General features: G+C 40.3%; 1 protein-coding gene across 4 annotated transcripts in view; it reads left to right on the top strand.

The window, feature by feature from the left end:
- The first annotated feature begins 2783 nt into the window (after positions 1-2783).
- SNX27 (sorting nexin 27) overlaps positions 2784-13692 on the top strand; it is an 81215-nt gene continuing 70306 nt past the window's right edge. For 2 of the 4 annotated variants that reach the window (XM_081490879.1, XM_081490878.1), the window contains exon 1: positions 2784-3104. In XM_081490879.1, coding sequence (XP_081347005.1) covers positions 2794-3104 — 311 coding nt within the window. In that variant the 5' untranslated portion in view covers positions 2784-2793. The remainder of the gene's footprint in view (positions 3105-13692) is intronic. The other 2 variants (XM_081490881.1, XM_081490880.1) reach the window with 2 other exon arrangements.

Below are 13692 nucleotides of genomic sequence, written 5' to 3'. Positions count from 1 at the left end.
AGTCCTCATCCCACATTTTAATAAGATATCTTAATTATTCTACTGGGGTTGTTTTTTTGGCTGCATCTCTTGGCTTGTGGGATCTTAGTTCCCTGACCAAGGACTGAACCAGGACCCTCAGCAGTGAAAGCAGAGTCATCAGGGAATTCCCTATTCTACTGCTTTCCCCTGCCTGCGCTTATATAGTTCATAAATTCTTTGGAGGGGTTGCTTGTTGCTTTTACAAGTCATCAGACCTCTGTAAATTAACTTTTATTTTCTTCTAACTATGTATCCCTCTTGTTTTTCCTAGATTCACAGCTTATTAGCTGTGTGAGCTCTCTATGCCTGTTTATTTAATCTATGAAATACAGGACATTAAAGGGTTGTGAGGACTAAATGAGATTATAGATATAAAGTGTTTAGCATTTAGTGCTTAGTGTTTGGCACATAGTCATGTGGAGAGAGACAGTCCTTCATGGGTTTTTCATGCTTTTACCCACCTTCCTGTGGCGTCACAGGTGGCACATTAGTAAAGAATCTGAAAGAGACGTGAGTTTGATCCCTGGGTTGGGAAGATCCCCTGGAGTAGGAAATGGCAACCTGTTTCAGTATTCTTGCCTGAAAATTACCATGGTCAGAGGAGCCGGGCAGGCTACAGTCCATAAGGCTGCAATAAGTCAGACACAACTGAGCATGCATATACACACATCCACTTTCCTGCATATGACAAGAATGCAAGGCCCTGACCATTTTTTACCAGGGTCATTTCTCAGGGTTATGTTTACAGTGAGCAGATGTGAGGAACGAAATAAGCTCTCCCTCCAGGATAAAGAATATGTTTGCTTACTACTCCCTACAAAATGGTGTAGGTTCCCCAAGCTCAGTGTTCCCCAACTGTGGAGTTTAAGTCCACCAAGTGCACAGCATTCATCTGAGCCTTCATGTCATCCTCGTGGCACTTGGCGGGGCAAGAGGAATTAATACAAAGGGGCTGAAGTTGTTGCTCCTGTCGTGAATAAAATTTCTTTGTCTCTGACCTAGGAATCTTGGATCTTTTTTCAGCATTCATGAAACAGTAACAGACTTATTAGCTGGCCAGACTTGAGCAGTAAGTGCTTAAGCAAGCTATTTTTCATATTTTTGTTCTTGTTCTTCTTACTTGACTTTCCAGGCATTCTGCACAATATTTGTAAGTTTGTGTTTGTGTAGTTAGCCAAAAAACATCAATTACTGCTCTTTGCAAAGAACACTACTGTGCTGTTGGGGGAAACAAAATGAATTTGAAATAAAGGTAACTTCAAAATCATTGCTCAATACTATGTTACCATTTATATGTGAAATCTAAGACATAAAACACAGTAGTGAATATAACAAAAAAGAAACGGATTCTCAAAAAAAAAAAAGAAAGAAACAAACTCTCAGATACAGAAAACAAACTAGTGTTACTAGTGTGGAGAGGGAAGGTAGGAGGAGCATGATAGGGGCTGGGAATTAAGAGGTACAAACTACTGGGTATAAAATAAGTAAATTACAAGGATACATTGTGCAGCACTGGGAATATAGCCAATATTTTATAATAACTATAAATGGAGTATAATCTTTAAAACTTGTGAATCACTATGTTGTATCCCTGAAACTTACATAATATTGTAAATCACTATACTTCAGTAAGAAAAAAATGAACATTTTAAAACGAAAAAAAAAACAAACAAACCCAAAAAACAAAATCACTACTCAATTGAAATTATTACTTGGCCACTCTAATATCCAGGTCTAAATCACTGAGACTATAGTTTCTTCTACATAAGCTTTTTACATAGATGGGGGACTCTGGGTTGAGAAGACCCCCTAGAAAAGGATATGACAACCTGCTGCAGTATTCTTGCCTGGAAAATTCCAAGGACCGAGGCGTCTGGAGGACTATAGTCCATGGGGCCCCACAAAGAGTCAGACACAACAGTTCTTATGTAGTTGCAATATAAGAAAAGAACGTTGCACAAAAGTAACTGGGCTTTAGTTCCTGTTACTTAATAGCCGGATGACTTTGGTTCAGTTTCCTGTTATGTTAAATAAAAAAATGAATTCATGACCCAGTTGTCTCACAAGATTGTTGGAGGCCTGAAATAAAATAATGTATGTAGGGACTTCCCTGGCAGTGCAGTGGTTAAGACTCCTGCACTTCCACTGCAAGAGGCACGGGTTCCATCCCTGGTGGGGGAACTAGGATTCTGTATGCTGGCAGGCAGAGCTTAGGGGAAAAAAAGGAAGTAATAATAATAATGATGTATGTAGACAAAAAATACTGAGCAAATGAGTTATAATTTAACACTGTGTTGAATTACAACTGTCAAATCTGTCCTAACAGAATTGTTTTTAGAAGTTATGATATGAAAGGAAAATTAAATTTGCCCCTCACCAAAAGATGAATCTGTCATCTACATTCGAGTCCGAATTAGGGACTCCCTGTTTAACAGGATAAAACGAGCATAAAAGATGAACTACAACCCCCAGCAGGCCTTGCGCCCCGAATTGCGTCATATAACCTCAGCTCCGGCCCGGGCCAGCCCTCTCCCCGCCCCCACCAGCCAGAAACTACATCTCCCAGGAGGCTTCACGGCGTCTAACCGTCCTCTTTTTCCCCCGCCCCCTGTCTCCCCTTAACCCGCGCCGGTAGCTCCGTGGCCGACTAGGGTCCCGCGGTCGGCGGAGCGGGCGCGCGCTCCGGGGGTCGCGCGGCTGCTGAGAAGGGCGAGCACGCGCGGAGGGAGTGGAGGTGTAGGGGGGTGGGAGTACGGCTTGCTAGCTCGCAAGATGGCGGACGAGGACGGGGAAGGGATTCACCCCGCAGCCCCTCACAGGAACGGAGGTGGCGGCGGCGGTGGGGGGTCTGGGCTCCACTGCGCCGGGAACGGCGGCGGGGGAGGCGGCGGCCCGCGAGTCGTGCGCATCGTCAAGTCCGAGTCCGGCTACGGCTTCAACGTGCGGGGCCAAGTGAGCGAGGGCGGGCAACTGCGGAGCATCAACGGAGAGCTGTACGCGCCGCTGCAGCATGTGAGCGCCGTGCTGCCCGGGGGGGCAGCCGACCGGGCCGGGGTGCGCAAGGGGGACCGCATTCTGGAGGTGTGAGTATTGGGGCTGCCCGCTGTCCCACCCCGCCCTCTCCCGTCCGTCTGTCCCTGCATTTCTCCTCTAACCCTGTCACCCTCAGGCCGCACCTCCCTGCAACCCCCGAACCGGCCCTCCGGTCCCCCGCCCCTCCACGGAGGTTGACCCTTTTACCTCCCCACGCCCTGGGTTTCTGGAACCCCCACTTCCCTCCCTGTAATCTCCCAGCGTCCCTCCTGATGTTACCCCTTCCCCCATTGCTTTGGCTTCTTTTCTGCTCCGCTTGCCTCCCCCCCTCGGTATGCTGCCGCCTTCTCCGCTTTCCTCTTGTTGAACCTCTTTCTGCTTCTGACTGACAGCATCTCTTTTTCTGACCCAGCCACTGTGTGTCCACCCCCGCCCCCGGCCCCGCAAGTTCTCATCTTGAACATCATAGTTTCTTGCTCTCTACCCCTCCTTTAAGCCCCCGTGGACTGTCTCTTCTGTCCTCTAGACCAAAGAGGCAGGACCTTTGGTCTGCTCCGACTTTTCTCCGAAAACATATCCCTCCACGCCGCACTCCCTTTTCTTCCCTTAGTTACCCACTCCTTATGGTTAAGCACTCCCTGTATTTTTGTATCCTACCGTGTGTCCCCTCTTTTCTTGTATTCATACTCCAAGAATACCTTCTTCTCTGACTCTTGGATTTTTTGGTGGTGGTGGTGGCGGTGGCGTCGTCTTTGACACGATGGTTTGTCTTCACAGTAGTCCCTACATCACATCAGGATTTTGAATCTAGTGTCTCCATCACACCTCTCTGAGAGCACCCCTGTTCTGGCCCTCGTCTTCACTCCTGCACGGTGCTCATACTTCTTTTGAGTCAGAGCTTTATAGTAGAACTCTCCCTAGCTGGTACTTCCCCCAAACTACAGCCCCTTTTGGGTCTTTGACCTCCGCACTTTTACAGGGCATGCCGTTTTCATTCTTTACTGTATTCCCTTGTTATCTCATGCTTTATTTTTTTATCTTATTCTTTCTCTCCTCTGGGTTGCTTTCCCTTTCTTCTCTTTTTAGGCTCCTTCTGCTGTTGCAGCGCCCTTCCTCTTTCCTTGCTGCAACCCCTCCCCCTTCATATTCCTTCATCCTTACTTCCTCACTGCATCCCTTAAAACTCTGGCAGGATGCTGCCCTGTTTTGCAGTTTCTTTGCAGACCTTCTCCACTCCTTTAATCCAGCTGTTACATTTGTGTTTTTATACTTTGTATTAAAATTTATATAGTGCTTGCTGATTGGTAGATGGTGTATATGCTGTCTCCATTCTCCTCAGCAGTCTTCTATCTTACTGACTCTGTCTTGTATATTCCTTTTTCCCCCACACTTCTGTTCTTCCTTTCAGAGTTTAGATTTGCCCTCATGAATCTATCTCTTTCTCTTTTCTTTTTTTTTGACCTTGCTTTGCTCCTTGCAGGATCTCTGTCCCCCTACCAGGGATCTAACCCTCGCCCACGGCAGTGAAAGCTCAGAGTCCTAACCACTGGACTGGGAGGGAATTCCCTCTTTCTCATTTTTATAAATGTTATTTTAACTATAATTTCCCTAACCTTCAGCCTTTCCTCTAGTAGAACAGTAGGTTTGATCAAAGTTTCAAGGGGGTAGTGTTTTGAAGGACCTGTAGAGGGTCTATCCTTTCTTATTCAGCTCATGCCTCTTACCTTTATCCTTGACATTCTTACTCTGTGGTATCTCTTCATTCTGTTTCCTCTTACCTTATACTTCAAGAAAGAGTAGCTCACCAAAGTAAGTGTTTGAAGCTGTTATACCTTTCCTCTGTCCTTTTTGTAAATGGATGAGTTATTTTTCTGTTAATGTCCTACAATTTTTCTGGTTCTCTCTGGCAGTATATGCTTATTGAGGTTTTATTCTCAACCTTTTGTTTTATACCTGGGCACCTAATTCTTTGTTTTTTTTCCCTAGAAAACTCAAAATCTGTGACTGACATTTCCTTCTGGTAGAAGCTCTTGAAATTGTCATTTTCCTTTCCTTTTCAAAGTTAATTTTGGATCCAGCTGTTTATTTTTAAATTTAAAACTGAAGTGTTTATTTAAAATTATAAATTTATCATAGAGTTCTAAATCATTTACTCTTTACTGAAGGTAAAGGAACTAAACTGAAACAAATAATTCTGTAGAAGACAACAGCTAACATGACCATTTTATATATACTAACTAGTGTAGTTGGTGGCTTCTTGCCTTTTCTGTGGTTTTTGCCGCAGAGTTCAGATATAAACTAGGTATTGTAAGGGAGATCTCAGGTGATTCCCTATAGAAGGACTTGCCTCAGGCACAGGTCCCAGTCTAGGCCCATTTCTCCTAGAGAAAAGACATTATTACATTTTAGCACATCATTAGTGGTGAGTGGAGAACTTTATTTTCGTGGGCAGGGCAAAAAGAGCACTCTTTGCTTAGAGAACCTTTCTTGGAAGGTTGTGATGATCAGATATCTTCCAGACACTGGTTTCTCACTTTCCAACTGTATTTTGATTTCTAAATTCTTTGAGGCACCTCTGCTAATAGTGAAAATAGTGATAGTTGCATCAGAGAGCCAAGGTAGTTGGTAAGTTGTTTGGGTCCTCAACTATACAGCTTCTTTCTCTTTCCTTCCTTCTACTAAAGTCTACATTTTCTTCTCAGTTTTCAAGTGAGAGGAGGAAATCAGAGACATGGTTCTTGAGGGATATCTGTATCTGAAACTTGTTTTGATCTTTGTTAGGTTGATGCTGATTTTCTTAAAGCATTCTTTAGGTAACACTTTTCTCTGTCTGTCACCCAGGTTCCTTAATTAAGCTCTCTATTGTCCCAGGAAAGTTTTGCATGTTGATGAAGTGCCAGGTAGAGTCAGGGTAGGTCTAGGTAGGTTATTATTGTATAGATGTAGTTTGTATTGAGTCAAAGGTGGATGTTTGGACCTTGATAATTGCCCTTTCAGACTTTTCTGCTTTCTTTCAATACGTAAATTATTACAATTTCCATATGTTGCAGTAATTTGGACAACTGACAGAGGTTTGAAAGAATAGAATAACTTTGAGATTTAAGAGAATACAGACTTGGACAAAAAAGAGCATTATTTCTGTGCATTTCTTTAAAGGCTCCTTACTATGGCCTTGTCCTCACTGAATCTTGGAAAAGTCATTAAACTGAATTCAGTATGGTTTGGTTTGTCCTCCTCTCAAAACTGACTAGATTCTTAACTGGTTTGGGAAAGGCTAGATACTAGAGTATGAACAAGCCTCTGGGTTCTGACTTTTACTGCAGATGGAAAGTTTTCTCAAATGACATTGTTAGTCTCCACCTTGTAATTTTTCAATGTGTAATATATATTGAGTGTCTTCCCTGTGATGTGTATATACCTGGAGGCTAGTGAGAAAGGATGCTTTCAGCAAGTAGAACCAAAATAAATACGTCTTTGCACTAATTATATAGTGTATGAAATATTTGACTTCAGGTTGATTTTTCTTAAGGTAGTTTCATGGGCTCTTGATTGATTTCTTACGAGATGCCCTTAGGAGGGTTTAAGTGTGCAATGGATACGGATATAGTACTGTCTGATTTTGAGAGATTAGGTTTGTCTGTTGGCTAGTTTGTTTTGTCTCTTTGGTATTTGTGTAATATGGTCTTCAATAAGCATGAACCCTAAGGTTGGCTTGTAAGCATTCAGTATCATGATATGTTTATGCTAGGCAGAGGGTGTATGCCTTACTTCTTGAAAGCTGCAAGATAATATAACTTTCCTGTGTTAAACCATAAGAAAAATTGAAGATGTTTGTGTGTGTATATATGTATTTATTTGTAATTTATTTTAAAAACTTATAAATATGTCATAGGCATTTTCTCTCTTTTTCCTTCATTTTATTTGAAAATTGACTAAAAAGAGGTTGGGGCCACAAGTATTTTTATGAGTTAAAAAGTACCTTCTTAAGATCTGCTTTCTCAGTTGTAGCTGAATTCTATTTAGCTTAGATTTTCAAGGTAGATTTTGAAAATGGTGTTTGAAATCATGGTTATTGATCAAAGGAAGTTTTTATGGCAGTGATTCTCAAGCTTTAGTGAGTATAAGAATCACTGGGTGTGCTTGTCAAAAGTATAGATTCTCAGGTTCACCCTTTAAAGATTATGATTCAGTAGGTCTTGCTTGGTGGCCTGAAGTCTTTATTTTTTACTCCCTTGCCAAATGTGGTTAATGCATTCCACATACCGAACCTGTACCTGGAGTGAATCTACAGGCCTTGAATTCTCAGTTCATTTTATTTTCATGGTTATGTAGAGAGTCATTAGTCAAGAAACAAAGTGAAAGCCCAGCCCTTAGGACAATCAGTTCAATAGATAATGGACTAACTATTATATCTAGTCATCTGTGCTTTATTTATTGATTCTTGCTTCTTGTTGTTCAGTTGCTTAGTCGTGCTCTTTGCAACCCCATGGACTGCAGCACATCAGGCTTCCCTGTCCTTCGCTATCTCTGGGAGTTTGCTTGAACTCATGTCCATTCAGTCGATGATGCCATTGAATCTTGCTGAACTGTTGTAATAAAGATGAGGGTTAAGAGGTAGAACAAGTTAATAGTAATAATAATCATATCACTTTGCAGTTTGTATAGTGGCTTCCCTGGTGGCTCAGATGGTAAAGAATCCGCCTGCAGTGCGAGAGACCAGGGTTCGATCCCTGGGTTGGGAAGATCCCCTGGAGGAGGGCATGGCAGCCCACTCCAGGATTCTTGCCTGGAGAATCCTATGGACAGAGGAGCCTGGTGGGCTACGGTCCATAGGGTGGCAAAGAATCAGACACAACTGAGTGACTAAGCACACAGCACAGTTTGCACAGTGTTTTTATGTTTGATTTGATCTTCATAATAGCATTGTGAGATAGGGAAGTCAACTATTCTTGCCTGAAGTCACTGAAAATTCTTAAAATTCAGTCACATTCCTATGAAGCTGGGTAGCAGTTGAACTTTGGTTGTATAGTTTTGAAGTGGAACTATTTTATACCCCCTTTCTCTTACTGTTAAATTGGATGGAAGACAGGGATAAAATAGTCATTCTTTGCTGTTATTTTTTGCTATCTTTATCAGTGAAGAGAACAAGATGATTGTAACTGAAACCCCAAGAAATACTTTTAATTCCATAGGTAGTAGGGCAGCAAAATAATACAACTAAATTTGAAAATAGCATTATCTTCCCCTCAGAAATGTCTTCTGTAACATTACTGTGACCAGGAAAAAGATCTTTTGTTAGTAACATGAAGATTTGTCTGGGTCATGTAAGTTACTGTGAAGAACAGTTCTCTTTGCAGCCACTACTTTCCAGTTTGTTTCAGGAGAGGGTTTGTTACCATGCTCTCAAGGATAATTGTTTTTATAGATAAGCCCCATTGGGAATAATTCTTATGATCCGTAGATAAGCAAAGAGCCTCAGTTGACAAGCAAACATTTACAATTTATGATCACGGCAGGGCGCTTAGGGAGCATGATCTGTGGTAAGTTCATTTGTTAGATGATGGCATAAAGGATATTGTAGTGGTTTAGGTTAGAGCCAGTTAGGGTCATTCTGTTCTTCGACTGTCAGCTATATAGTTTCTGTGCTTCCCTTGGGCAGTCTAGTAAGAGCCTATATATGGGTCCACATTTGGGGAAAAAACTATTCCAGGCCTACATTTGGAAAAAACAGTATCTAGGCAGTTTAAAAATATAGATTGGAACTCACAGTAAGAGATACATTTTGTATTACAACCCAATTAAAAAACAAACAAACCAACAACCCACCTGAAACAAGTTTCACAAAACTGTATTTACTAGTATCTTGCACTCTGGTATTTTTTAGTCTGTTCAGTATTTTATTTTATTTTTTGTTTGAACGGTGATGGTGACCCACTGCATTAATTTCCTGACTCATTAGGTTGTAATCCACTGTTTGAAAAACAGTGATTTAGAGTGTCACTTTTTTGATATTGGCCCACTGACATCACCTCATATTTAGCCTGATACCACAATTAAGCACAAGCTATGTGTAAAACACTGTTAGGCTCATATGAGTCACAGAGTCCCAGCATCCCTGCCCTTGAGAAACCTACACTGCAGGTGGGTTAGATCTAGCTGCTTGAAGTTAGATCAAACAGAGTTTTGATTGCAATGCTAAAAAGTTTGGATTTTATACTGTTTTTGAGGTCAGAATATGGTTGTATGTGCATTAATACCCAGGACCCCCTGTGCATTTCGTTTTTATCTAATTATTTATCTGAAGAGGTTGAATAACATCTACAAGACCAGAGAGGAGAATCACTGTTAGAAGAATTTCAGAGCATCTACTTTCTTGGGCTGTCTTGTACTATTATATAAAGAAGGGAGCTAAAGACAACTAAGTTCTAATACTCAGAGGTGAGAGTAGCAGATGAGGAACTAGTTGCCTTTAATTTGTATATGTGTTTTACCTCACAGTCCAGTTCAACTTCTCAAGTGTCCGTTTCTCTTTCTCTTATGTTTTACGTGACTGTTCTTGCTATTGTGTTTACAGTTGATCCTGTGTACTCTAGGCCCACTTGTGCTCTGAAATACAGATGTTCTGTTTTAGCTGCAGTCCTCTGATTTGAAGATGCCTCCTTTCAATCTTTTATTTTGGCATATTCAGCATGTTTGGGAATTGAGGGGGACTGAAGGAACTTAATACGTACGGTACTAAGACTTATACCTGCGTCTACCTTTAGAACGAAAAAATTCTTACAGATTCTTCAAATGAGTTTTAAGAATTGGTGGTGACTGTACAGTGAATTTCTGCTGTCAGTAATGTGAGGGGTACTTAAGAATTAAATTTTGTGATATAACGTTAGTCAAATGCTAAGTAGTATGTGTGTAGCTTCTTTTGTTTATTACTTATTTTCCCTGCTAACTAATAAAGCTCTCATATAGTTGAGGAAATACACCTGTCTTCAGGGTATTAAAGTTGCAGAGTAAGGTACTGTATTTGAGTACTCTTGTATGTACTTCCTTCGGTGAACTTCCGTTATTATGAAAACATCTTTTAAAAATGACTTGTTTTTGCTTAAGCTCTCTGAAACTGCAGATTCTTGTCTCAGGCCTTAGAGCAAGACTAGAATGACAGGTCTATGTATTCTGTGGACTTGCAGCACAAATTTACTTCTGTTTGGAAAAGTACAGAGCAGTCTGCAGAGAGTCAGCTGCTTGGGTGGATTTTCTTCCAGCTGTGTTCAAGAGCCTGATTACTCTTAGGGAGAGCTATTCAGTGAATTAACCAGGAAGTTTTCTCTCTCCTCTCGACTCCTCCACCTCCCCTGCAACATTTTTATATCTGTGTGTCTGTCTAGTTCTGGTTATATTTATTTAGTATGTTTTGAACATTGGGAGGTTGATTAGTTTAATGTTTGGAGATTTTGGAAAATGTGATGACCTCTGTGAAAGTTTTGAAAACTTCTTTGAGTTCTTTTTGCTGATCAGTTTAATCATGATAAAATTTGTAATTTATAAAGTGTATAGTTTTTCTGTTGAATGTACCATGAAGGTTACTTAGTTCTTTTTACCCGTTATGATCATTTTGATTCTGGTAGGGTTAAAAACTTTTTTGGATCTGTTTTCTCAAGGTATGTAGCTTACATCTCTTTTCTTAGAAATGACAATGAATGTTGTTCTCTCTACCTGGTGTTTTGAATCTAAGGAAATGTGACATGAAGTTTCCCTTTATGAATTGTGTGCTGATAGATTATTCTAGATTTCCCTGGCCCACAAAATTATCTTTTATGTTAACTAATTTGGAAAAAGTCTTACTGTAACTTTTTTCTCACTCAATATGTTGAAATAGACTATAGCTTACAAAAACGATACTGTAGTCTGTATTCTTCAGCTTTCAAAAGAAATGGCACAAATTTAATTTGGATTAAAGGATGCATTTAATTGCTAGCGAGTCATATCACTTAAAAAAGATCTCTCTTTTTATTAATTTCTAAGGGTTTCTTTCAAAGATGAAGGTATTTTGAGCTGTTTTTTCAATAGTAGTGATAGATTTACACTTCTGCTCACACTCAAATACAGTACCTCTGAAGACTAACTGAATATTTAGGAAATGGGTATTGGGATTCAGGGTGCCGTCTGTCACCCCAGAATAGATTTATCAGATCACATGAGGAATCATGCTTTTAATTGCTTCATGTGGTAATTCAGAAATCGTAATGAAACAGAACTTTAAAATATTAAGATGCCTTCTTCGGTAATTTACCTGAGTTGCAAACTCAAAGGTTGTTGATAAAGCAAGGATATCTTATTCTTTAACTTTCACCATATACCAAACTAAAAAACATTTGGGAGTTGCATTTAAATTGGCTGTAAAGGCTATGGTTCAAATTATAGCAGATCTCAAGAGCCTGAGTTGGTGTTGATTATGTTTGTTTTGCTGGTGAATAACTGATTGAGGAGTCCTCAGAAATAGGGTGCATAGGAAGAGAATGAGTTAAGTTAGGGAAACTGTTATGGCTATTAGCAACTTTCTTCCCCGTAGCATTCATTATTCCACACTGTGAAGAAGTAACTCATTTTCACATCCAGCTGGTGGCTTAGACGGTAAAGAATCTGCCTTCTATGTGGGAGCCCTGGGTTCCATCCCTGGGTTGGAAAGTTCCCCTAAAGAAGGGAATGGCTATCCACACCAGTATTCTTGCCTGGAAAACCCATGAAGAGAGGACCCTAGGGAGCCATAGTCCATGGGGTCGCATAGAGTTGGACATGAGAGAGCAGCTAACAGTTTCACTTTCATAGAGTTGTTGTATGCTGATCAGGTTTTTAAAGATAAAAATTGGAAAGTAAGTAAGCAAAAAAATCTTATCCAGACAAAATAAATGTTTATCTTTACAGCTTTAGCATCAGAAATTTCTTTAAGACTTTACTGGTAATATTTAGCCTCTATTATGTGAGGAAACCCATTGTGTTTAATTTTTTCTTACTAAGTGTGGTGCATTTATTTTTTATGAGATGAAACAGTATAATTATAATAGATTTTATTCCTCGAATTAACATAAAATAAAGGCTACTTTTTAAATGTCAGCATGTTTGCTTCTTATTCCTTCTTCTTACCTCATTTTGCTATCCTTGGAGTTAAAGTTTATTTTTTTAAATAATAAAAACTTTTATTTTTAGTTTATTTCAGTAAAGGAAAACATAGCCTCACTTTGAAATTGCTTACATAATTGAATGTAATATTTTATTTTTAAGCATTATTTTTGTTGCTTCCCATAATAGGAAACAAAACTGTCACTAATACTAAAACTTGAAAAATGTAGAGCTTGCATAATATTTTTAGTACTTCCCTCTAAATAGTGAACAGGATCTTCCTGGTGGCTCAGTCGGTAAAGAATCTCCTGCAATGCAGGAGACTCAAGTTAGATCCCTGGGTTGGGAAGATCCCCTGGGAAAGGGAATAGCAACCCACTCCAGTTTTCTTGCCTGGAGAATTTGATGGACAGAGAAGCCTGGTAGGCAATAGCCCACAGGGTCGCAAAGAGTTGGACACAACTGAGTGACTAACACTTTCACACTTTCACTAAACAGTGAAACCAGTATAAAAAATAAAAATAAGGAATGAAATTATGAAAGTGCATGAAGGAAAACTAGTATGAGTTTATATGCTAGCCTTAATAATCACCATTCATTCAGGGAAAATTTTTCTAAAATTTTTATTTGTTTATTTATTTTTGGCTGTGCTGAGTCTTTGTTGCGGTGCACAGGCTTCTCACTGTGGTAGCTTCTCTGTTGCAGAGCATGAGTTCTAGAGTGCTTGGGCTTCAGTAGCTGCAGTGCGTGCTGTCAGGAGTTGCGGTTCCCTGACTCTAGAGCACAGAGGCTCAGTAGTTGTAGCACTTGGGCTTAGTTGCGCTGCGACATGTGGAATCTTTCCGGACTAGGGTTCGTACCTGTGTCACCTTCATTGGCAGGCAGATTCTTTACCACTGAGCCACCAGTGAAGACGCCCAGGGAAAAATTTTAATGAGTACTTACTAGGTGACACATACAATATTGGACACTGGGGATAGGAAGCTGAATGACAGGTAGTCTTTGCCCTAAGGAATTTTAGGTTTGATGGGGAATTTGGCAGCCTTGGGTCATTTCTTAAGCCCAGTTGACCTCATGTCTCATTCCTCCTTGCTGACCTCTCCCATCCTGCCTCCCCACAATGGAATGAACAAGTTTAGAGCAATTCCTCTAAGTCCCGGCAAGTACTTTTCTACTCTTAGTTATCTAAACTAGTAATGCAGGTGCCCAGAGACCATATGCCTATTAACAGGAGTCTTCCAGGCACAAAATGTACTAAAACTGGGAAGACTATGTAGTGAAGGGTACAAACCAAGACACTTGAGAATGAAAGGGACCCATTAATTATGCTAGGAAGAAACATGTAAACTGGTTGTGTCCTGGCCACCTGGAACAGAAGTATATAGCCTTGGTAATTTTAAATAAATGAGGCTGTTTTAAAATTCTAAGAGTAGAGTTTTGTATTCTATTAGGAGGGAAATGAACAAGTTTATTTTTATTCTTGATGTCAAGTTGTTCCTTTGGCCTTGTAGGTAATTTATCAGA

Source organism: Giraffa tippelskirchi, chromosome 5 (assembly GCF_054371585.1).
Source record: "Giraffa tippelskirchi isolate mGirTip1 chromosome 5, T2T-mGirTip1v1.2.pri, whole genome shotgun sequence".
Taxonomy (NCBI): Eukaryota; Metazoa; Chordata; class Mammalia; order Artiodactyla; family Giraffidae; genus Giraffa; species Giraffa tippelskirchi.
Note: the sequence above shows the minus strand (reverse complement) of the source record. Positions and strands in the feature narration are given on the sequence as shown.